The sequence below is a fragment of the Strongylocentrotus purpuratus genome, unplaced genomic scaffold (assembly GCF_000002235.5).
Source record: "Strongylocentrotus purpuratus isolate Spur 01 unplaced genomic scaffold, Spur_5.0 spur5_scaffold_9, whole genome shotgun sequence".
Taxonomy (NCBI): Eukaryota; Metazoa; Echinodermata; class Echinoidea; order Camarodonta; family Strongylocentrotidae; genus Strongylocentrotus; species Strongylocentrotus purpuratus.
The window spans coordinates 7742911-7768677 of record NW_022145615.1 but is presented as its reverse complement, the minus strand read 5'-3'; the positions used below and the strand labels follow the sequence as shown (position 1 = coordinate 7768677).

Below are 25767 nucleotides of genomic sequence, written 5' to 3'. Positions count from 1 at the left end.
GCTTGGTCGACAATGGTCTAGATGTAATTGAAGTGGCAGCGAGTCAGCAGCGCTTTTGAGGTAGAAGCATGGCAGTACAGTCGCGATGTATTCTCTAATGTGCCAAATTATTGGATCTTGATTATTAGATAACTTTTTCATAACGGGGTGATCGGCATGGTCTTCGTAAGTTTGCAGCGATGTATGAACGGGTGTTAATCTTGGTGCTAATACCAAGCGTTCAGGGAAAAAAAGAAAGAAAAAAAACACCAATTGTAAATTCTCCTTGACAAGGGTACAAACATGGGCATAATGATTGATCATAATGTCTTTATATGCTCTACAAAATTCTGAAGTCAGCCATGTGGCTGTGAATGGATTTTTAACTAATCTGTTACCATTACTATTTGTAATGAATTCAATGCATCTTATACCTGCAGAAATGTGGTTATCACCCAAACAAACCCATCTAATGCTGCATTGCCATGTTTCGCTCAGTTTGGAACGATAGTATGTGAATATTTGCTCAGATGCCTGTGGATGTCTTTTTTTCTTTCTCTTTTATACATTTCTTTTCACATTTCACCATTAACTCTGGCACAGTCTGCCTTTGTTGCATCATCATACTTATTGGATTAGATGTTTATATTTTGTTAAGAAAAATAAGAAAAAAAATTATGTTGTGACAATCTATTTTTTTATTTTTTCTTATTCCTTAGAATGAAAGCAGAAGGAGATGCTCCCACGGATCCTGCAACTCAGAAAATGCTGGATCATTTTCTCGAAGACTGCATCCTTTCATCAGGAAGGGTGAGTCTATGATTATGTTAATAATCCAGAAGAGAGAGAGAGAGAGAGAGAGAGAGAGAGGGAGAGAGAGAGAGAGAGAGAGCATTTGAGTGAGTTACGTATGGAGCGGAGGAGCTATGAGAGGGGAGAGAGAAAAAGAGAGGGGGGGGGGGAGAGCATGTGAGTGAGTGACATAGAGAGCAAGGGGAGCTACATGTATGAGAGGAAGAGAGATACAAATGATGACATAGAAAGAGATTGGAAAGGAAAAAACAGAGAGGAGGGATGAGAAAGAGAGAAAGAAAGAGAGATAGAATGGATGAATCCGTAGTATTGCTTCATATAAGAGTTCCAATGGCATAATGGTTAATAGAGTGTTTTCAAACCAAAAGATCCTGTTGATATGCTAGAGGTGTAGTGGTCTACTGGATACATCACCGTATTATGGGTCATATGGTTCGCAGTTCAAGTCCCGCCGCAGCACTTACGTCCATTGGCAAGACTTTAATCTACATTTGCCACACTCGACCCAGGTCAGGTAAATGGGTACCTGGCAGGAATTAATTCCTTTCAATGCTAGAGCACCATAACGACAGCCATGCTAAAGCCAGGATAATAATTGTGAAGCACCAGGGACTCAGTGACAAATATGCCGATAAGCAATCAGAAGTAAGGATTAGCTAGCTTATAACAAAAAACTGTCATTCGTCACTGATGACAAATTTTGTGAAATGGGGCCCAGGAGTGTCAAGTCTGACAGACATGAGCAGTATATAATAACCAACTATTATTTACCCACTAGTTCAATCAGATTTGGTGTTTAAAATCTTCAGATACCCAACTTACATGTACATGTATATCTACTAGAATCTGCAAGTTGCAAGTTCTTTGGTATCTTATTCAGAAGTGCAATGAAAGCATCCTGAAACATCAATATTAAATCAAGTTAGAAACCTGAATTGGCAATTGATTTAACACAGAATGTTTGTTTACATGCCCCCCCCCCCCCCCCCCCCCCCCCTCATAAGATAATAATTTACTACCACTGGGCTGAATTGTATAACATAGGTCCATTTACCCTTGCATGCAAACACGCCCCAAAATGCCAAATCGGAGCCTGACCGCGATGTTTCAGTGATGTTACCAAGGCAAATATGCTTTACCGGCAAAAATGCCAAGCCCGAAATATTCCAAACCGAAGTGTGATTTGTTGGCGTGTTTGTCGAGTATAAACGCTTGCAGCTTAAACATCGATGTTTGTCACGTGACTATAGGAGCGAGGCTAGCTTTCGTCCTTGAGGCCTTATTTGGATAAAGTAAACAACTTGTTAATGCTGACCCGCTATGAAAGAGTCCCAGCTTAACTGTAATATCTTGCTATATAAACCACATCGGGAAGACCGCACATGCGCATTACCAACAAAAACACGCCAAAAAAATCACTGAGCTTTTCAGTCGGTGATGTTTCAGCACAAGTGTCAACGGGAGCGCAAAACATCACTTTTTTTTTAATGAAGTATTTGACAGTATAAATGCGCCTCATGTATTTCTAGATCGTTCATAAAAAAAACTTACATGTATGTTGATGGATAATTCAAAGAAAACTGATGATATAAATTGTGGAATTAGGTGCAGACTTAACATGCTGCAATCTTGTACATTAACCACAAATATGATTTATTGCAATAATTTTCAGACAAGTCCTGAAATCTCTGAGGAGCGTACCTCAGAAGGCCCGCTTGAGTCACTGAAAAATATGCTTTTCAAGCTCCAGGACATGGCATCATTGCATAAGGTGGAATCAGGAGGAGGGACTAAATCACAGCAACTTAGGGAGCCTTTGTCAGGAGGAGGCAAGAAGGTAAGGCTAAACAATTTCATCTACCACCAGATTGAAGATCTAATTTCCACAGATTTTGTTTTGAAGTTTTGACCTGTTGTGATATTAAGCTGTACTTTACACCCCCAGTTCGCATAACTAAAGGGGGCATAATTTCATCCGTAGAGATACATACATGTACAAGTCTTGTATGTACACTGTATATGATAAAACAAAATCAAATCGTAATGAAACGTACAGTGACCTACAAAATGTATCCTCAGGAAGACGTGAGTTTCCTTCTTTTTTTCTTCCTGAATATGGGTCTTGATATGTGTGTGTGAAAAAAAAGTTAGAGAGAAATGTGAGCTATAAAGCATGTGCAGTAACAGCAGACTACATGTACATGTAGATCTCCATGGCAATAAAATAATTTGATACCCAAACCCAACCCATAATTAAGGCTTAGACCAGACTTGGCGTCTGCCCTGGCCTCTGAGAAGTGTAAAATTGTGATACTTATTTTGGTCTGTTACTCTTTGCAGAGCCGACTCTTTGTTCTAATTATTTGTCTATAACAAGTTTGCCTCCCTCTGTAGTTTCTCAGTTGTAGAATGACAAGCAGAATAATCATAACCATAGTGTATCAGCACAAAGATGTTTTGAAATCTGGACTTGTAAAGAGAAGACGGTGGTAATACTGATTGTGTAATAATAGAAGAAGATGTCCTACATTCAGAAAGCTATAGATTTTTTTTTAAATTGTTTAAATGTGCAATCTGATATGTGATAAGATTTTGATTAGAAAAGCATTTTGATCACATGAAATTTGAAACGATAAAAATGGGCTTCATCTAGAAACATACATATTTGTCATAAAATGTTCTTTTTTTAATAGACAGATGTTCAGATTGGTCTCTTTAGGTCAAGAGGGTCTGGAGTACTGGTATGAACCATAAATCACAATAGTTAATAACATATGTTGTAATTATTTGCACAAGTGCTTCACATAAAAAATGATAGGCTATATCAGACAACTCCCCACTTCCTTTACCCTCCCTCACTTCTTTGACTTTATCTCTGTCTGTCTCTCTCCCTGTCTTTCCATGACCTACTATGAACGTCTTCGTAGTAGGTCCATGGGCTCTCTCTCTCTTCTCTCTCTCTTTCTCTCTATCTCTCAACCTGTCTCCCTCTGATTTCCGACTTTTGACCCACACATCCCAGCCTGCCCTCCATCCATCCATCTCTCTCTTTCTCTCTGTCTCTTACTCTCTCTTTTTCACTCCCCTGAAGAATGCAAGGTCCCTTGAATCAACAACAACTTCCCATTCATATCCCCCATCATATTTTCCTTTCCCAGGCTTATCCACTCACAGTTTACTCCAATGTTTATTTCCCTGCCCCACATCTGGTCTGTATACATTACAGCACGCTTCTTATTTTTTTCTTCTTTTCTTTTTTTATGAATGGCACCATGTCAGCTGGTAGTTGATCCCAGATGACCCCAGTTGACCTTTACAAGGTCTTGAGTCTTTCTCTCTCTCTCTCTCTCTCTCTCCCTCTCTCTCTCTCTCTCTCTCTGTTTCTTCATTCCTCTCTCAGTCTCTCTTCCTCTCTCAGTCTCTCTTCCTCTCTCTCTCCCCCCTCTCTCTCCACCCCCTCTCAGTCTCTCTCTCTCCCTCCCCTCTCAGTCTCTCTCCCTCTCTCTCCTCCCCCTCTCAATCTCTCACATAAACTTACCAGAGGCATTTCATAAGGATCTACTACTAATGTACTCCAATCCATGCTTTCTCTCTCTCTCTCTCTCTCTCTCTCTCTCTCCTTGTCAAGTTCAGGACCACTATTCTAATAGTCAGGTCAGGGCCATGGGAAATAGACACGAGGCCTGGGTTACATGTATATGATGCGCCCAAACTTCTAATTGGCCATTAGTGACACTATGCTCCGAAAGTTCTTGAGTTCTCTTCCTTTGATGTACATTCATGTACATATTGCATCCCCATGAATTTTCCAAATGCCAACATGACAGCATGAAAACATAACAAACAGAAATACTACAAGGCCATGTAGACATTGGGGAATGGTAATTGGATGGCCCACTGAGAGAGCTCTATGAACATTTATAACAAAAAGTTGTACTTTCTTGAGGGCCAGATAGTAACATTGAACTATAAATGGAATTATGTGAAGGTCTCTTAATATCATCCATAACATATCATCTTTTTCTGGTTTGCTGCTATGAAAATAATTTTCATTCAATTTTCGCTCCTGGATGAATGTTCAAATTAGTAGTAAAAGCAGTCATTATAGTTTTGAACAGTGGTACCTGTATACATGTACTAATACTACACTACACATGTATGATGTATTATATAGTATCAAACATGTATGTTATCTCAGGCTTTTTATGTCTTTTTATGTTTATATTATTGACTTCTAATTTGCTATTATTGATACATGATACATATATTGGACTACCCGGTATGTGCATTATTTCTTTTCTCTATTTTTTTTTTTTTTTTTAGGGGGGGGGGGGGGGAGGTTCTCGATAATACGATGGAGGTTGTACATATTCTTCATGGTTTTGAGAAAAAAAAGGACATCCTGAATTCTAGTATCAAATCCGTATCAAAACTGTGTTCATGATCTTGTGTTGCTTCAAGATAAACTCCAGTTCTGGTAAAAAAAAGAAAATTATTTCTCACAGAATCAAAAGAAATTTACACTGAATGTCAAGATTACAAATAAATGACATGTGCCAAACAATTTTGGAAGAAAATCTATACTGGCTGAGTAATGAGCATAGAAAGACAAGGAAATCAAGGTAGTACTAGCCCGACACCATGTGTGTTGTCCCATATATAGCTTCCTGTGTACAATGCTTGTTACTTTACCAAGACTCGGTCAAATTATTAGGATTTTGATGACTCCAGAACCTTGCAGTGCACACCAATACTTACATGCTACATGATTAACTGTTTCTGATCCTTTCCACCCCTTTTCTTTCACAATGCAATCGCATTACCAGTACTAAAGTTTATCTTTAATATACATGTACCAAACTAGCATTAGACAAACCAGGTATATGTACTGTAGGTGTGAACTGAATGGTGATGCTGTGAGGGTTAATGTTTCTTATCAAGAATACAATCTACTGTATTTCCTCCATTCTTTTTCTTTCTTTCTGTGAATTGTGTACATTTTGTATACCATCCATGTGATTATTTGTGGTCTAGCGCCATCACTTGGCCAAGAATTGACATGAGTTTAAATCCATTCAGTTTCTGTGTGCAGTGCACCTTGTTATTGTTTTGTGAGAACTACCTGGGATTAAATTGGTTTTAACATTTGTTATAATATATCAATTTAATCATTTTGAAACATAATATGAGATTTTACATTCATATTTGTTTGTTATACAGGCATAGAATACTGTATAAATCAGGTGTATTACTCAATCTGGCAATCATGAAATACTATTTAGTGTGTGTCTTCAAAAATTGGTACTTCAAAAGGGGGGTTAAGCAACAGGAAAGAGGAACAGAGCAATAGAAAAAGTAGAACAAAAGAGAGAGGTTTATTGCAATGCAGTGAGAAAGTAAAGAAAGGAAGAGAAAATATAGAGGAAGGGGCACAGAGAGAGAGAGACTGGGGGAAGAGGGGAGGGGGAGGCAGACCGATAACTGTGATCATTTCAGTATTTCATCTGGATTGTATTTGTATTATAATTATGTCACTGTATTTGCCAGAATTCAGATCGACCTAGACTCTGCCTAAAGGTGTTCTGTCTAGCTCCTCCAATACCATGCCATATTCTTTCCAATTTTTGTCTTTTTCTTCCAAACATGACTCGGTCCTTGCTCCTGTAATCTTGCTATTGTCACCGAGGGGCATGAGAAAATATTGTAGGAAGTTTACAAACATAACAGACATAAGATACTGTACGTCTAGAACTTGGGAGTTCAAATTTTTCTTCGACGGATAGCATGCTACACAACTGTCAACCAATTCAAAACTTTTTTAAAGACACATTTATTCAAAATTGCTTTTGATGATTAACTTATTCTTTTCACATTGATGTATATTTCATATGAATTGTAATTTGTAGGTTAATTTATAATTGTTTGTTTTTGTTTAATATGTAATTGTTTATCATTGTATTTTGCTTGTTATAGCGCTTTAGAGACTTCGGTGCTGAGCGCTATATAAGCACCGTTTTTATTACCATTGCGATTGAAAACAATTGCAACTACATGTACCGGTATGTACAGTACATAAGAAATGGGAGACTACAAAATTGCATTGATAAGAGAACTTGCAATTGATTTGGATCAATCATAAATCTTTATGAGATGGGGGCCCCTGATCTCATCTTTCCTGTACAAACTCACATTCGTTTAGTGCATGAAGCACCTCTAACATGCTGTGAACACTCTTTATAATAAATCACCATTTTTCTCATCATTCTGGAATCAAAACTCCACCATTATTATTACATCCCATTATCTTACAAACGGTGTACTCCCTGAAGTAGGGCATCTGTGCCCCCACCGAGAAGATGACCTCATCAGGTGAAAGGTCATTGGGTCGCATCTATATGACTTGTGCCATTGAGGGAGGCCAGAATCCCTGCTGGTTTTTGTGTTATTCTTTGTAGGTCCACCTTTCCTCCTGATTGGAAATGTGAAATGGATAGGCCAAAGGGTGTTGTTTCTTTTTCCCTCTCTTTTTTGTATTCCTTGAGGAAAGCAGCAGTCTTATTATTGAAATAACATGAACAAAAAATTGAGTAAAGTGTTAGCCAGCAAGGTAAACAAACAAAAAATGAATAATGTCGACAAACATAAGGTGCTATATATATTTTGATTACCGGTAAGAAAAAAGTTCCAAAACAAAAAACGTTCAGACCTGTTGATTTTGTCAAGGTTTGTGGATACAGAGATAAAGAATAGGGAATATAGATTATATAGAGTGAAACAGACAGACAGACGGACATAGATAGAGGGAGAGAGTGAAAGAGAGAAAGAAAGAGGGGGACGGGGATACATGCATGTACAATTGTACATAATTATGTACATACAGTACAAAAATATGTTTGATTATAACCAGAAAGACAGAGAGAGAGAGGTACAGTGTACATGTAGACACATAAAAGCAGAGAAGGACAGAGTTTGGAACAGAGAGAGAAAAATAAGCGGGAGAGAAAGAAAGAGAGAGAGAAAGAGAGATAGAGTCTGAGTGGGTGAGTGACAGAGAGAGAGAGAAAGAGAAAGAAAGAAAGAGAGAGAGAGAGAGAGAGAGAGATTGGGAGGATCTGAAATGAAAATGAGGTGATTATGTATTGTATGCTTAGATTATGCAAGTAGGGGGTGTGTCCTTACTCAGCACCGCCCACTCTCTTGCAATGGACCGCCCTCTCTCCCCATGTCATTAACATAATATGAGGAACATATGTTACAGAAATGGAAAGCCCCCAAATGCCTCTTAAGTGAATAACAATTTAAAACCTTCACTAAATTGAATTGATGGGTTTTCTTGTTCACAGTTTTAAAAAAAATGGGGCATGATTTGTGTAGCCTTCAAGAGCACACTTGATTTGTAGTGGTTTCATTCAAGCTTTGCTACCATATGAAGTCAACTTTTTTGTGAAGACATGATTAATGGGAATAACCTAAAGTGTTGGATTTAATGATTTTCACCTTCACAGGCATGGGAGACATCATTTTCGATAATGAAAGTATGAATGAAAATAATAACTTGAATGAAGGCCTCCATGAGCTACTTTGGCTCTTTTTTAAATAATTGATTCACTTGCTGCAGAATTTACTTAGTGATATCTTAAAAGGCCTGTGCAGTGGCAAAACAGAAAACTATATTAATAACAATGTATTTTCCTCACTATTTTGCTGAGCCTCTTTTGCAGTGTTTTACAAAGAAAAGGAGAGGGAGGAGATCCTCTGCAAACAGAGGATGAGACCCCCCTCAAACACATATCACTTGCTTGTTAGGCCTTTTCTTTCTTTCTTTTTTCCTTTTTTGTTTGTCTGTTTGCCGTTCATTCACCTTGTATTACAGACTGGTACCCACGTGAGACTGGTACTCTTGTGAAACCAGTGTCCCCCTCCTTTCCATAGCATCACCCACACTCTCCCTCTGCACAGTGCACACAAATGCAGTTGATGGAAAAGCATATTTTCTGCGTTCGTCATGTTGGGCCTACTCATACAAAACTCCTGTAGTCCTACATTATTCATATACATGTATATATAGCTGCATTCACACTGTTAGCAGAAATGGACAATTTTCTCACATTCAGGTGTTTCGTTGGTAGTTTATAAGCAACTACCGGTAAACACAGATGGAAGACGCAAATAATAAAATCCACCTCTGGAGTATGCATGGTTTATTGAAATTTCACCTGTTTTGCAGTGTTAATGCTTGCTCTTAACAAATCTGTGAATTATTCTGGTTTTCGGTCACTTGTCTCTTCTATCTTCTGTGTGATCACATGCAGAGCAGGGACAAGTCGCGCATATACACTACACATTAAAAGAAAATAGAATGAGCAACCACCTGTGATTTTGTAATTTGTTTTACGGGGCTGTGTAAATGGGTCTACTACTGACTGTTGATGAAACACTAGCTGCACATGTGTAAATTTTTTGTTTTGCAAACAGCTGTTATATGCAATGATGTAATATTTGCTAACATAAAAAAGGATAAATATTGCCCTAAAAACTCTCCACCACAGTTATGTTTCTCTTGAGACAATGGTAAAGAACGGGACAGGAGAGGTAGATTATGAAGGGGTGTATAGGGCGAAGTAAGAAGGAGTTTGGGGAGCAGTTGGAGCTAGAGAGAGAGCAAGAGAGAAAGATAGAGGAGAAGAGAGAAAGAGAGAGAGAGAGAGAAAGAGAGGGAGAGAGAGAGAGAGAGAGCAAGAAAGAGAGAGGGGGAGAGAGAGAGAGACGAGAGAGAGAGAGAGAGAGACAGACAGACAGAGAGAAAGAGAAGGGGAGATTATAATTACACTACCATTTTAATAAGAGAACTTATTCTGCTCCACACATGATTACATGAACAAATAAATGTAAAAAAGCTTTTATTGTGAATGTTCTATTTCTATCACTGGTAAAGAAGAACAAAAGGCCTTTGGTAGACCATTTCTTTTTTGCAATAGCATAGCTTGTGATTCAGCTGCCTCTAGCCAAAATTGTTTATAATTGACAAGTTGCTTTCATTCACATATCAAGTTACAGTTTCAGAAGTTATGTTTCAGTTGTGAAACCCAACTCCATAACAAATTAAAGAAATTGAATATAGCTTATATTTTCAAATGTAATTTTGTTCATGTATCCAATGAGTGTTTTCTGCCAGTCATTTTTTGGCGAGTCTTTTCTTCATTCAGATACATATAGTTTCAGAAATGTCTCTGATGGTTATTTTTCATATTTTTATGAACATCAACTTGACGACTTGATTTCCATTTGTTTTCCTGCAACCTGTAAATAGAGTGCTTGTATAATCCAGTGTATATCTAATATAGCGCATGACACATTACGAAGTTTGCCTCTACAGTATGTGCTTAGAAAGAAAATCAAAGAGAAAAATAGGGTACATTTTTAATAAATAAATATGTTTTCAGGGTGGACTTAAATCTATCAATTTTTTCTCTGAGAGGCTATTCCATAAAACTGGGGCAGCATGGGCAAATGAAAACAAAGAAGTAGTGTACATCTATTGATATTCAATTCATGTGAATTGCAAGTGAGAAGCAAGAACAAAGTTAAGGGTGGGTGGCTCGTATTGGCTCGAATTTTGATGAAATTTGGAGAAAGTGTCAAAGTTGATCATCCTATGGACTTGGTCATATGAACCATAGATAGTCCAGTAAAATGAAGGGTGGGTTTACAAAAATGTATTCCCCATACAAATTTCCATTAGATAGGATGAAATGCTGCTGTTCTAAATATTGAAATCTTATTAAGTTATTATATGTTCTGTCATAGGAATTTACATGTACATTCTGCTAATTCTAAATATGAATTATATATTTTCATTACAGGCTTTATACTTCCACTATTAACTGCTAACAATGGCCATTTTCACGGCAAGAAACTTACACAAATTGCAAAAACTTGGTGATGCATTGCTTCTAGCTACTGTTTCAATTAATTCATGATGGTATGAATCTTTGGAGAATGTGAACCACTTGGGAAATTTGGCTAACATTTTATGTGCTGAAACTTCTGGCTTCAGAGTAACCACTACATCTTTTATAACGAAGGCCTAGACTCTGTCTGGAGCAGTTGTCAATTAGGCCTGTTTTCATCAGCCCGCAGTTGCAATTAGCGGCCTCTTTGGGCGAGAAAATCCAGAGAAATATTTTTCTTGATTCCATGTAGGCATACTTGCAGTAATAAAAAAAAATATATATAAAAAAATAGGGGGGAAAATTTGCACCAGTCTGAGCTAGTTTGTGATGAGCATATCGGTCTGATGAGGACACAGTTTGGGAAAATATTCCGAGCCTGAAAGTATTTTGCAAGTAGGTCTGTAGCATATACATGTATGTCGGAGCACTCAAAGGTATCATACTTGTGTTTTCATTGTGGTGTACCTTATGCAGATTATAGACCTGTGTACCAACATGCATTCACTTCAGTAAGCAGATATTGTTCTGATGTGCAATTTGCAAATTATCAAGGCTATGTCAATATTGACCATTCAATTATTGACTCTTTCTGCTGCGTTACACAACACTTTCTCAGGCCTGTAAATCAATAATGCACACAGATTAGTTGTACTGAAAGTTTTCAAGTCCCAATACCAGTTGTGTATTTATCATGTAGGCCTACTTACAGTTATAAAAATAAAAATAAAAATAAAAATGGGGGGGGGGGGAAGTAGTATAGTTTCCCTTTCTGCATGTTGTTCAATTTGTCAACTGAATCAGTTGCTATTAATCTTGATCCTGGTTTGTCATTTTCAAATGCTCTCCATGTGTCAATGAAATAAATTTGTTTATAATCTGTGGTAAATCATGAAAAATCAATTTATGAAAAATTGTATGTTTTCTGGTAGAAATTTGTCTCTTAAGTAGAGCTCTTCAAAGGGTAAAAGACAAAACCTAACATTTCTTACCTAAACCACAAAAGCTAAAATGTTTGTAGTGTCTTTGCCCTCTAACTATCTACAAGTATCTTGCCCCTCCCCCCCCCCCTCTCACTCTCTCTCTCACTCTCTCTCCCTCTCTCCCACCCTCTCCTCTCTCTCCCTCTCTCTCCTGTTTACTCTTCTATTCTCTTGCATTTCTCTTGCATTTTCACATTTTATTGTTTCTATTCTCTTTTATATATGTGTGCATTGTGTGGTCTTTTTCCTCTCTTCTTACACACTGTATAGTATCTCAGTCTCTTCTTTTCCTTTGAAATTTGACCCCAGCTTACTATTAATCAACCTTTTTGACATTGAGGAGGTGTCACTAGCATGGCAATAACCAATTACTTTTCTCTTTGGAATTTACTATTTGGTCAAGTATGTGCTAAAACCTCACAGTCCACTTTGATGACCTATAGGTTATACATTATATCGGCAGTTATATGGGTTTGTTTTTTATTTTTGATGATCATCTTTGAAAGAAAAAAATCAGGGCAAAGGTGGATTGGCCCTTGTCTTTTTGACATATCTGCTGGGCCCCCGTCTTAGACCCGTTCTCACTCACTTTGAAAGTAGTCTTAGTTAGACCGCTCCAGAGGAACGGGTCTTGAGGAACGGTTTGCGAGCGTACACACTCCGAGCAGTTTTTAATGGCTCAAACCGCTCCACGAGTCAAAGTGGTCTTGTTGCTATGGCAGCTCAGGTCAGCAGATCAATTTTTTCGCGCGCGGAATACAAACCGTATGTACCGTACTACATGTTTCGCACCGAAGGTCACTAGCTCACTTCCGTTCAAAGTACGCTTTCCGTTCACATTGCACGTTAGAGCGCTCCAAACCGCTCTTAATAAGACCCGCTCCTCAAGACCACCTCAGAAGGTGGTCTTCTGGAGCGGTCCAGAAGTCCACTTCCTGGACCACTTTGACCGTTCTCACTCACCTAAGAACCGCTCCTGAGGAACGGGTCTTAGTTAGAGCGCTCCAGAGCGCTCCAACGAAGTGAGTGAGAACGGGGTCTTACAAAGAGTTGCTATTAATTGCAACTAGAGTTAACTACATAAGAGATAGGAGACTGCCACCTTGCGATTTGATTGGAGGACTTATGATTGATTTGAATCAATCGTAACTCTTTGTAAGACAAGGTCCAGGTCTTTATGATGTAATACAGTAACTCCTTTTAATGAGACCAGAGGCTATTTAGACCATTCAATATCCAGCAGACCTCTTCTTTAGAGGTGCTGCAATGGTAGTCTGTTGCTTTTGAAAATAGTGATACCTTTGACTTCAACTTCAAGAAAATTCAATTTTCTTTACATTTTTGTACAAGGTATATACCGGTACCTTTGAGATCAAAAATAAATTGTAGACTTTTGGAGATGGTACAATTTAGTGTGTATCCTAAATCTCACTGTGTTTGAAGTATGAACAGGTTGATGTTGTGAGTTACTTTTAAATTTGCTTACGGGCTGTGTCTGGGCAAGCAACTTCAAACACACTAGTGATACTGCATCGTTCACATTTCAGAAATGGCACGATCTAGTGCGGGCTAGACCATGCTATTCCTGAAGTGTGAATAGCCCAGTATGGTTAGTTACCCACACTTCAGAAATAGCATGGTCTGCTTGTAGTGCAGACTAGACAATGCTATGTTTAAAGTGTGAATGTGTCAGTGTTGTTAGTTAAATATGTATGTATCTCCAAACTTATTCTCTATTTTGTAGGAATTGTAAACCAGACCATTCACGCTTCAGAGATGGTACGGTTTATGTGTAGTGCAGGCTAGACCATGCTAATCTTTGTTGTAAGTGTGAAAAGGGTCCTTAAACTCAGTATTGTTACATTCACACTTCAGAGATGGCACGGTCTATGTGTATAGTGCAGGCTAGACCATGTATATGTATGTTTGAAGTGTGAAAGGGTCAGAATGGTTAGTTACCTCCGAATTCACTCTCTGCTGTGTTTCTATGCTGGAAGGTGGGATGGAACTCCAAGGGTTAATCGGTGACTTGCTGGTTTCAAGTGGAGGGGGTGTGTTACCCGAATATTGAATTCCTGATGCTTTAATGAACTCCCAATTGAATTTGATTCCCTCGTTCGATGTAGGGTCATCCATTCTATGCAAATAAGTCATTATCAGATTCAAGTCTTGTTTTTAAAGCATTTTTTGAAATCTTCAATTTCTGCCCAAAGGCAAATTCAATCACTGAAATGAAAATAGCTTACGTACACTGTACAATGTATACATAGATGACCATGGGTAATTCAAGCTGGATACATGACGCTCATAAGTCATAAGCATCAAATATGAATGGAAGTGGCTTTAGTTATTAAAAGGTATAGACCAGTTTTGGAAACACTCCCCAGCCTCTCAAAAAATGAAATGGAAGCTCTTATTACGATTTACCAATCATGTGAAAGATAATGTTTTGACTAATCTGTGATGATACAAATTTTGCCGGGGAAACCGCCTACTAATTGATATATTTGGTAAATTATTATATCTATCCGGCCTGGATAGATATCGCGTAGTCCCATATACATCTTTCTGTGTACAGTGCTTGTAATTTACCAAGACTGGGCCAAATTTCTTATCATTTTGATGATTCCAGAACCTTACAGTACACACTAATACTTACAATAATGTATGCTAGATGATCAACCTTTTCTGATTGATTCCACGCTTCTTTCACAATGCAATCACATGACCAAAACTGGTCTATACCTTTAAGCCACTTCTTAAAAAGCATGGTATGGAGTTAAGTTTCAACAACCTTAGACCAATTTGAAATTTACAGTATATTAGTTGAAGGAGCTGCTTCAAAGCAAATTCAAGAACACCTCTGTCATATATGCATTTTCCCCATGTATGCAGTTTGCATACAGACAGTTTCATAGCACTGAAACAGCCTTGGTCAGAATAAAAAATGATCTTCTGGCCATGGACAATCAAAAAGTAACGCTATTAGTATTGTTGGATCTAATTGAAGATAAAGTTGAGTTCTGGTCATGCGATTGCATTGTGAAAGAAACGTTGTGGAATCGATCAGAAAAGGTTGATCATCTGGCATATAAGTATTGGTGTGTGCTGCAAGGTTCTGGAATCATCAAAATATTAAGAAATTTGGCCCAGTCTCGGTAATTTTAAAAGTTACAAGCACTGTGCACAGAAGGATGTATTTGGACTACACAAAGATGTGCCTTAAAAATCTGTCCCGATTTGTATGATGTAACTTGCAATATTTAAAATATTCGGGCATTTGAAGAGCCATGCTTTTCAGGGAACATTTTTTAACTGATGTTCTTCCACACTTGCATAATACAATGATAACGGTCACAACTTATTTTTCACCTCCTCCCTGACGAACTCAACTTTCTCTTTAAGAGTTGTTCTTCAGAGGCTGATCAGCTGATAAACAGCGGGACGCAATCAAATTGGCAACCTGATCTGACCGAGCACAGTGAGAATGTTTTCGGCGTGGAATGTATTATTTAGAAAACATTCTCACATCATACAGTGCACATATCCAAATCATTATCAGAACATGTCAGTTTAAATTATAAACTTCACCCACTGCTCACCTAACCCCAGCCAAATTAATGCCCCATGCCTACACTGAGATACCCAATCATTTACAAATTTACGAACTGAGATGGCAAAACTAGTTTTGTATCATTGAAGAAAGCCAAAAAATGCCTCTGTGGTTTCATTGGTCATAAACACCTCTTGAATTCAAGTATTAATGATATCAAGCCCGAGCTGAATTATAAATGCCTTCTATTTCAATGTGAATCTGGTAACATTTATACTGTTAATTTTATTAAACAGAAAGGGACACAGATGCCAGGAATATACTTTCAACTTGATTGCCAAGACTTTCTAGAAATCAATTGAAATCAAAAGAAATTTGATGCCCTTAGGAACCATATTCTGATGATATGTCACTGTCATGTCCAAACATATTAAAAGTTGCACAAGGCTATTACATTTAATCTTGTTAAGTCTGTACCATTGTGTTTTAGTAGCATTGCAATATTTCTTGAAAGATATTCAGGGAGAGTATGAATAGGTCATTGGTGAATATATCGAGTTCTTGCGTCTCTTCAGTGGTACCTAGTGAACCCCGTGGAATACCAGGGGGGTAGTAAAATGCTTCAATTTGGGCATATCTCCATGCCCTGACGAAAATCTAAAGATTAGAACTAGAAAGGAATTTGAAGAAATATGTGATGTGGTATGTTTGTGTTTCAATGATATACATGAACCTGTACCCTCACAAAGATACTTGAAATCAAAAGATATACATGTATGTACAGTACATGTATTTTAAGGGTCTTTATTACTGAGAAATTCAATGTTCCTCTGATCTTAAAAAAAAAAAAAAGTTACAATTAAGGGAACATAGATCATGCTTAGCTCATGGACAGTAAAGTCAAGGAATTTGAAGCCCTATTATTCTTAGGAATCTTTAGGAAAAATTCACAGGGAACCTCATCGTTTGGATTTTTATTCTTATTGAGTGTCGAAGAAAAGTTGGGAATGTCAATTGCCATACTTTCCTAAACTGAACATGCCCCCCCCCCCCCCCCCAATTGCCAATTCAAAAATGGTTAAACAGTGTCCCTGCCTTCGAAGTAAAGTGGGCAACATTATTTGCTTGGCCTGTATGGCAGGCATCTCTTTGCGCATTCCTCAGCAGTAATTGCATCAGGCTTTATTTCGTCAAAGATTTAGGGTTAGGGTTAGGGTTGCTATAAGGTTTTACATGTAGGTTAGGATCAGGTTTAGTATAAGGGTTAGGTATAGTGCTTAGACTCCAGATGAAGATGATACTGCAATTCTGTTAGTGAAGGAAATGGACCATGGATCACCTTTTGCCTGAGCACATGTCGCACATCCCATTTATTAACAGCAAAATAAATATTTCCATAAGAACTTCCAAGACTAGCTACCTTTGTAGTTGGTTGACCTGTATATTATACAAATTGCCACAGTTCAACCTTCGTGCCTTCCATCATACCATTCTGACACACTTTGAAGCATCATTTACTGACGTTTCAAATCCAAAGGGCTTAGATTTATCAATGGTCCAGTGTGAATGACAGATAGGCAAAACTAGTTGTCTCCTATAGCTCTCCCCTCTTGAAGTGACAGACAGATATAAAACAAAAGTCTCTGACAACCATTGAGATGTTATCTTCGGATAGAGGTCTGGGTTAGGTAAACATTGGCTTCTGGTAGCAACCCCTTTGCTACTCATGCAAAGCTGAGATTTTTAAAGCTAAACCTTAGTAATACCATAGACGTAATGGTAATACAGTCAAACCTAGCTGCTTTATAGTGACAACCTGTCTACAAAGACCACAATTTTTGTTTCCCTCGAAAATGGTTTCTCATTGAAACATGTACTAAAGGACCCTGTCTATAAAGACCATCTGTCATCAAAGACCACTTTTTGTTTTTCCCTTCGGCGGTCGCTATAGACAGGTATGACTGTAGTAGGACTATGGGACTACCTTTTGGGAGAAACTGGCTGAATGTAATTCAGAAGTGTAATTCGTCTTCCAATCGATTGTTGTATGGACCTAGCTGCAAAATGTCAACAAATAACAAAACTTGCTGGAAATCACATCAAAACCATGTGCTATGTTGTCCCAACATGAGGTTTAGATGATAGGGTTCATGTTCCACACTGGGCTTTTTAATATCTCCATTAATAGTCTTTAACATTCAGTAAAAGTTTAATGTGAACCTGTGCCTTTTCAAATTCATTAATATTATTATTCAATTGAAGGAGCTCATGCTCTCCTATATACACTCAGGTACAAGTATTTTGCTTCATGTATGCTGCAGGCGATCTTACCATATCAACAACATTCATTGTTTACAAGTGCATAAAAATGAAATTCATGAACAGCTGGGAAATGTTAGGGAGTGGGAACATAAATTATAGTCTGGGCTGGGTCATGCAAGGTGAACGCTAATTCTCAAGAGTATTGTTGAGATTATTGTCATCTTTAATAGTTCTTGAAGCACTCCCAGAAAGTCTGAAATAAATTTTCTGCAGTTTGTTTGCAATGATAAACGAGACCAATTTCACCAATTTCATGTCTTCCGTTTGTATTTCTTTCCTTTTGATCAGGGCCTTTGGCTTTACCCTCATTCTGCTATGATGTTCAAATAACATCCCCAAAATACCTTGCAGAGTTAATTGATGTCAAAGACGGAGATTTTATCAGGTAAAAAAAAGTGGAGGAGAGGATAGAAGGGTTGCAAGGCTCCGCTCCATATATTTGGCAAATAAAACCGCCTATTCCCTCATCTACTACTCAACCCCCCCCCCCCCTTCACTTTATATTTATTAAATTGATGTTCTAAATTCTAAGCATACCGGTAATAAATCATTCTGTTCAGAGAAAGATAGACATTAACTCTGTCGAAATTATCAGCTATTAGTGAGTCTTTTGGCTCCATTCTTATTGGCCATCGGTCTCATGAACCCTGAGATAATTTTTCAGCAGGGCTGTGACTGTGAGACCGATATATTCGGCCTTATGGGCTGTTGGCCTTGTGGGCGCTGTAGCCAGTAATTCAAGGTATACTATTTTTACCGACACAGCAGCCACTTCTGTAACATATTTTCAATTGCACCATCTCACGGTGGAGGCGTTCAAAGAGCAATTTCCGGTTCCTTTAACGAGAACCGCTATGTTGTGCGTCATCGGTCGGTGATGCATTGTGGGCCATGGCTCTCGACACATCGGGACATTGTGAGCCGCAGCTGGAACTATACATAAATCTGAAGTAATGTCAGTAGAATACCCTGCCTTTTAACTCTTTCTGTTGGTGACACTATCAGTACTACTATCATTTGAAGCTCCTTGGTATTATAAAAAGTATATACCGGTAAGATGCCAAGATTCACCTTTCTGTCATATTATTTGTTATTTGAGAAGAAAATTTGCTGCTGGCTATTGATTCCCCATGTTTGCAACCAAAATAACAGAATTGTTGACCTGACAGAACTTTCCCCTCAATATTCTTGATATCATTCAACAAATGCTGCTAGGACTATTTTGGTTTACCTGACAAAAGTACAGACTTACAGAAGAAGAAAACATGACCACCCACTCAAAAGTGCCATAGGCAATTATCACAACCAATTTGAATGAATAAAGATATTGTTTGGTGTTTTTTTTTTTTTTTTTATCTTCTACCATTTCAACAATCATTTAGTATGAAAATTTACGATTCAAATAATACTCATGCATGATTTCATTTTCTTTTTGAAAATGTTTTGGATAAAACAAGCTCCTGTTTTTTGTATTATTATACATTCCATGTTCTATTGGTGTCCAATGAAATTGTAGCAATACCATGCATCATTGATCAAATTATATATAATATTAGTTGTACCTGTACAATTTTGTGATTATAATAATTTTGTTATCCTTGCATGGCTTGTCTTATAGATCAATGTCAATGAGATATGCAAGAATTAAACAATATAAACTGAGCTGACCATTGTACAATATCCAAAATAAAAATGAATTTTGGTATTTAAATTGACTTTTGAAATGTTCATGATTAAAGATGACAGTTTTCATACATGTACAAAGTTACAAACACATAAGAGTGTCAGTAAACTTTATCAGGTTAGTGAGAAAATTTGTCATATACACATTTGTATATATGTTATCATGGTTGTTCATTCTCACTCACCATTAGAGTGATCTATAACGTACATCTGGATAGGTCTAGCCTAGATTGGTCCAGGTATACTAGTGAGTGAGAATGGGGTCTTATTCTGGAAGGAGAAACCCTGGGTTACAGCATGGATGAGTAGGTCCATGGTTACAGTGAGTCATTTCGCTTTTCCCCTCCCGAGCACAAGTGGTGCCAAATACTTGATATTAAATATAATAGTAATAATAATAATAATATGAGTTAATACCCCTCCGGCTTTCAGCACAAAGACTTGTCCTTTGAATTCTATTTTTTTTTAGAATATGAATTCCTCTTTCATTGGTGGCTATTTAATGTCAGAAATAGATCTAAATGTACCATTCAATTACTTTGAAATAACTGGGGCATGAAGTACAGCATCATTATGTGGTCGGACAAATGTATGTAGGGGCAGTGACAAAGAGATATGAGATTTGGGTTAAAGTATGGCTTCGGGAACCATTGGTATACAAGTCAGTATAAGAAATGGGGATAGTTAACCCCGATAATCACAGATCCGGTTGCACTTTTACTGTCAGTTCTTTGTATGGATGTGTTTACGTTTTTATTCATTTGTCACATAGAGAGATGACAAGATTTCCATCAGAATATGACGCTTTGAAGGAGAGGGCTTTGTAAAATGTGCTGGAGAACAGGTCAAAACCAGATTGTGTGTTTAGAATGGAGAATTAATTATACATTTTTACTTGTTGACTACTTGTTGACTACCGGTACTGATTTTTTTTTTTAATTACCATAAACCACCTCGTTCCTGTTGAGAATGGATTAGAAAACAGTACTTGTGATTTTAAAAAGTTTTGATTTGTTGACAGAAAGAAATTAGCATGAAAATGGGTCAGGCAGTGAATCAGTAAATGATGAAATTGAAAATTATCAGTGCAAATCTCATGCCTGTACGTGCACATCCGAATATTCCTCTAAAAAAAAATTTAAAAAAATTAAATTAATAAAATAATCAGGTTTATGACTGATGCTTTTTGTGAGAATCTAAAGCCTTTAATATACCAAGTGTTAAATCTAGCCAATATTATGAAACATTCTCCAATAACTCAATATTTTCAAATCAGTGATGATTCCTGTTCTTATCTTCATAAGGAAGATATTGAATTGTAATTTTACTCCGATATACCATTATCCTTCTACAACTTTATTTCATATTTTGTGACAAGTCAGTTTCCAGCACTTATATTTATATGAAGATTTCTAAATTGTAATTCTGTCAATATACCTATTCAATATCATCCGCATACAACTTTTTCTTTGAAGGTATATGCAACAAAAACCATGACACATGTATTTATAAGGAGGCAAAGAGTGGGGTTGTGAAGTTGCTTATGCCTTGTAGGTTTAGTTATTTTTACTTTTAGAAGTAGGATGCAAAAAAAGAAAGATTATATTTATATAAGGGGTGAACTTTCACCAAGTAAACCATGATCTCGGCACTCTATGATGATTAGAAATTGCTCGCTTTTCAATTTTCAGTCTAGTTTCATATCATGAGAGAAGTTTTTATTATTCACCTGGGCTTAGTAGTAAAGAGGCCTTCGGAAAGGACATCAAATTCAATGCCACCGTTGTGTTCTCATATGTTCATACTTTTGCATTGGTTTGGTCGGCTTTCTCTCTCATCGTTGGCTTATGCTTGCTTTTATTTTATCAAGGAACCTTTAAGGGCGATTCTGTGTAATGTGGCTAATGTTCCTCTTTTTTACCTCCAAAATAGTTTGAAATTATAAACTTATATACCACAAAGAATTATTATTCAGTGATAATATAAAAAGATTTTATTTTTGGATGATGTAGATAGATGAATTACAGTATGTCATATTGGGCATATTCCACATAATTGCCTCAAAGCTCCTTGAAAACTATTGTTTAGTGATAAACCCAATAGATTTCACTTTTTTCACTTTTTGATATTAGATATGAACAAATAAATTACATCATATTCAATATAAAAATCAAAATATACAAAGTAATGTTAATATTTAACTATGTTTGTACCAAGGTTATATGTGGGGCTTTCCATGAAGGTTGCGAAAACCTGTGAAGTTGGATCGCCCATTACAGAATGAATCATATGGAGCACATCCCACAGAATTACCTCCAAGCTCCTTGCCCTTGTACAAATTTTATTCAGGACCATAATAATTATCATTATATTTGTTTACTAAGTTCCATCTCTATTGAAACTTCCTGCACTGGCTTCACTTTGTTATTCATTTTTAATCAGTTTTTTCTTGCAAATTGAATATTACTCATCTCACCAATGTTGACCATTTCAAGAATTGAGCCTGACATGAGATGGTACATGGGTTCCCAAATTCATAACAAAGTCTAGAATTATACCGAAACCAGCTCAGGTGACTCTCATCTAACAATAGCAATTACAGAATGCCAATTTTACATAGTATATTTACCTCCAGTTGTTCAAATTGATACTTTTATGAGATGTATTCATCAGAATCAAAAATCAAAATAGTTTTTATCTTCCAAGAGCATGGGCAAAACCCTTCATAACTTTGACAAGATGTCATTGGAGTCACGTTTCTTTTCTTCTTTTTTTTCTCCATCGTAAGCAATCGCTACCTGATGTTGATAGAGTCTTTATGCGGTTAGCTGCACAAGCAAATACACACTCGCACATTCCAAGAGCTTGTCGATTTCCGGGAGCTCGGCCGGTGGAGGCGTGCAGTCACGTCTCTACCACCAAATGGGAAGTTGAATGTTTTAGATGTTGATTTTTCTTTTTATAATCTTCTTTAAATTGGGAAGTCTGAATGTCAAAGTTCTGTGATAATATTCATAAATTGTAGTTTCTTTTCCCCTTTCTTGTATGTATCCTGTTCCCTTTTTTTTCTTCATTGGTTTTATCCATCATGCCCATATGAATTGCAAATGAGATTGGCATGCATCGGAAGAGTTCCCTGTCTTGTCTGCAAACGAGATCGAAGTAGAAGAAAAAAAATTGAATTGAATCTTCTGATGTGTATATTTGGATTCGGCAAACAATGTTGGAGGACTTCTTAACCTTTGACTCCTCCATGTTTGCTCAGTCAATATCAGAAGAGATGCAGGCAAATATGAGATGCTCATGTAATTCAGCATGGGACCACACCTGGTCTTCTCTTCTTCGTTCTTGGTGTCTTTGACTTTGGTTGAATTGGAGGAAGACATCAAGTGTCAATATCAGTGGGTGATCGAGCCTCAGAGCTAACAAGTAGTAAACTGATTTTGGCACCCTATCTTAAACTTAGGGATAGTGGTTATTTTTCTTTGTTGGCTGTTATTGGAGCTGTTTTTGGAGCTGCTGTGAAAGTCTTCCCCAGTCACAAAGAGTGCTTTTCTTATGTTAGTTTACTAAAAATCTTGTTGTATTTTTTTTTTCAAGAATTATTTTTTTAACCAGACATCTTTTTAGATTTTTTTTCAAGAAAAAAAACACTTCTTCAGAGGTAGTTTCATTATTTTCAAGTGTTTTTATTGATTTAACAGGCACTTTTTAGTTGATCAGTTGACTACGTGCATGTAATTGAATAATAGATTACTAACCAATTTCCTGATTGATTACCGGTAGCTTATGTATTGATTGATAAGTTGATGGATTGATTTGTTTTATTGATTGGTAATTGATAGTCACTTCATTGACTGATTAATAAGCAGACATAAGTATACACCCACAGCCTGGCATTACATTATACTCTTCTTCTTAACAGCAAATCATTTTTTACCCATTTCTTCTATATTTTGTCACAACATGTTATTTTTCTCTTCTGCCTGTATGACGTCATATGACCATCCTTGCAATGCACACCCAAAAAAGTTACTGTCCATAAAACAACCTCCTTCAGAACATTCTTGACCTCACACAAGGGAACATCCATGGCCATGTGAAGGAAAGAACTTGAAGGGAATGTTTTGCTTGGTTACATGAAATAGATGAGGCTAGATCAAGGAACCTGCATTTTTTAGTATTGAGCCTACGGTATTAAGAAAATTGGGCACTGAGCAGTCAATGGGTTTTTAAAAGATGTTCAATTATTGGAAATGCCCCGCCCCCTAAAAAAAGTGGGCTTTATATTGATTTTTGAGAAGGAAAGGGTTTGCATAGAGCAAAACTTTATGACAGCTGAGCTTTTTTTTACGCAAGAGTACGTTTCTGTTCCCTTGCAAAACAATATTTGCCTTGGGAATTCCTTTTCCTTTTGTATTTTTTGGAAATAGAACACTTTGCTTTCAAATTTGTTGGCAGCAGAGGATATTTTTCTTTTCTTTTTTTTAACAGACCCCTCGTAGGTTATTGGGGCATCCCTCCAAACAATGTCTCTTAGCTCTTGATCTTGTCAAAGCAGTGCCCCTCTCAAGCACTTAGACATTGGAGGAGCACCTGTTCTTTCTAAAAATGGAAGGATTTAAACAGCATCCCCGAAGAAAATATAAATGTGAAGATAGTCGAGACAGAGAAGTATTCTACTTTTGAGGGTTGTGAAATAGAAATGGTGTATAGACACAATTACAGGTATTACTGAATGGATGCCCGATTTGAAAGTCTTTATTGTCTCTCTTCTCTGTTGAGATCGGCTAGAACTAAACAAGACTGACAGCCAATAAGACTGACATTGTTCATGTTTTTGGTTTCCCCTTTTCAATATTTTCTGTGTATTTCTTTGTTTTGCTGGTCTCTTGGGCCGTCGGTCTATTTAAACCATGGACCTACAGGACTTTTCTTGTAGGCTGGTCGATCAAACCATTTGTGAAGGTCGGTCTCTTTCCCCCTCCTTCTCTCTTTCCATCTTCGGTCCAGAAGATCGCTTCCTGGACCGCTTGTCTGTTCACACTCACAGTTGGACCGATCTAGCCTGGATTGATCTAGGAAGTGAGTGAGAACAGGGTCCTACTTTGTAAGCTTATATCTCCATCTTTAAAGGCCATCTGTACTAGTGTACAGGAGGGATTTGACCACCCTGCATGGTCACCGACTGGTGGTTAACTCATCACAACAGCTCTCAATTAACATAAGAAAAAGAGGATCATGGGGGACCAACAGGCACCGATTGGGGAAGTTTTCTATATAGAGGGCGCAAGTAGCTACAAGTAGTACAGTTTGGCTTTAAATCTGTTCCCTTCCTTGCCCTGATCATTGGTCATTGATGTAGGTCAAAGGTGATCCTCTGCAGAATTGGGGGGAAAAAAACTCCACAAATTCCACAACTGACCATGTGTCGATCTGTCACCATTAAAGTCATTGCGATGGTTGTATAGTCAAGACAATGTTTTTTTGTACTCCATCAATGAAATGAAGAAGTACATCTGTTTCATAAGCCTGGGACCTGTCCTGAGTTATGACTCCAAATGTGAAAGGTTAACCATGGACCTACTAATGGGTTAACTGTCCCAGGCTTCCTTAGGCCTGTTCCTATCAGCCTGAATTTTCACAAATAGCCCATTAATTCCACTTGGAGAAATACAATAAGAATCTTTCTTTTTTGTCTTCATAAATTTTTTATTTTTTCTGTAAAGTGTAAATTTTAAATCTCAATTAATATTAATCGTAAATTGTAAATAAGTGTAAATGTTGTGTGATTATTTATATTATGTTGATGGGACAATTTTTGATTAGCATTATGTTAATTTGTTTAGTTCTTTTTACCCAAATAAATATATATGTTTATATTGTAATATGTCTTCAATTAATTGTATCTACCGGTATGTGACATGGATTTTGGTTACAGCTGATATTATCAAATCAAAATTCTGCTTCCAAAGAAAATAGTCCAAAACTGGGTATTTCAATCTATCTTCATCTATTTTTTCTTCTTCAGAATATAACGAGGCCTTCAGCGACTTCCACTGGTGGAACGTCAACTAGACATCTTGCTTCATCAATCAAACATCCATCTCCACCATCATTGTCATCATCACCACCATCAGTACTCCATGGGGATGGAGAAAAAGATGCAACATTCTCATCAACATCCCAGAGCCGCATCGTCAAGAGTGTGTCCTTTCAAAGTCAGAAGAACTTTGAGGAGGAGCCGGGAGGACAGTCTTTGCAAAGGTAACAAATATTCAAATCTTTTAACTATTGATTTGATTTCTCTAGAGAAGGATGACCCATTTGTGTTGGTTTTGCAAGGAGTTTTCAAGGGGTTTCAAACTTAAATGTTGTAATAGTTGGAAGTAAAATTCCTCAAAATGCTTAGAAATAGACATGCATTTGGATGGATTTCACATTGGACCATACTTCGGTTAACCTTGAATCAAATTGAATAGAA

The 25767-nt window shown here is 37.3% G+C and overlaps 1 protein-coding gene across 1 annotated transcript in view; it reads left to right on the top strand.

Annotated features, from left to right (window-relative positions):
- Positions 1-2468: 2468 nt before the first annotated feature.
- LOC115920642 overlaps positions 2469-25767 on the top strand; it is a 31549-nt gene continuing 8250 nt past the window's right edge. The window contains exons 1-2 of the mRNA XM_030976924.1: positions 2469-2629; positions 25315-25550. Of these exons, the coding sequence (XP_030832784.1) occupies positions 2525-2629; positions 25315-25550 (341 nt within the window). The 5' untranslated portion in view covers positions 2469-2524. The remainder of the gene's footprint in view (positions 2630-25314; positions 25551-25767) is intronic.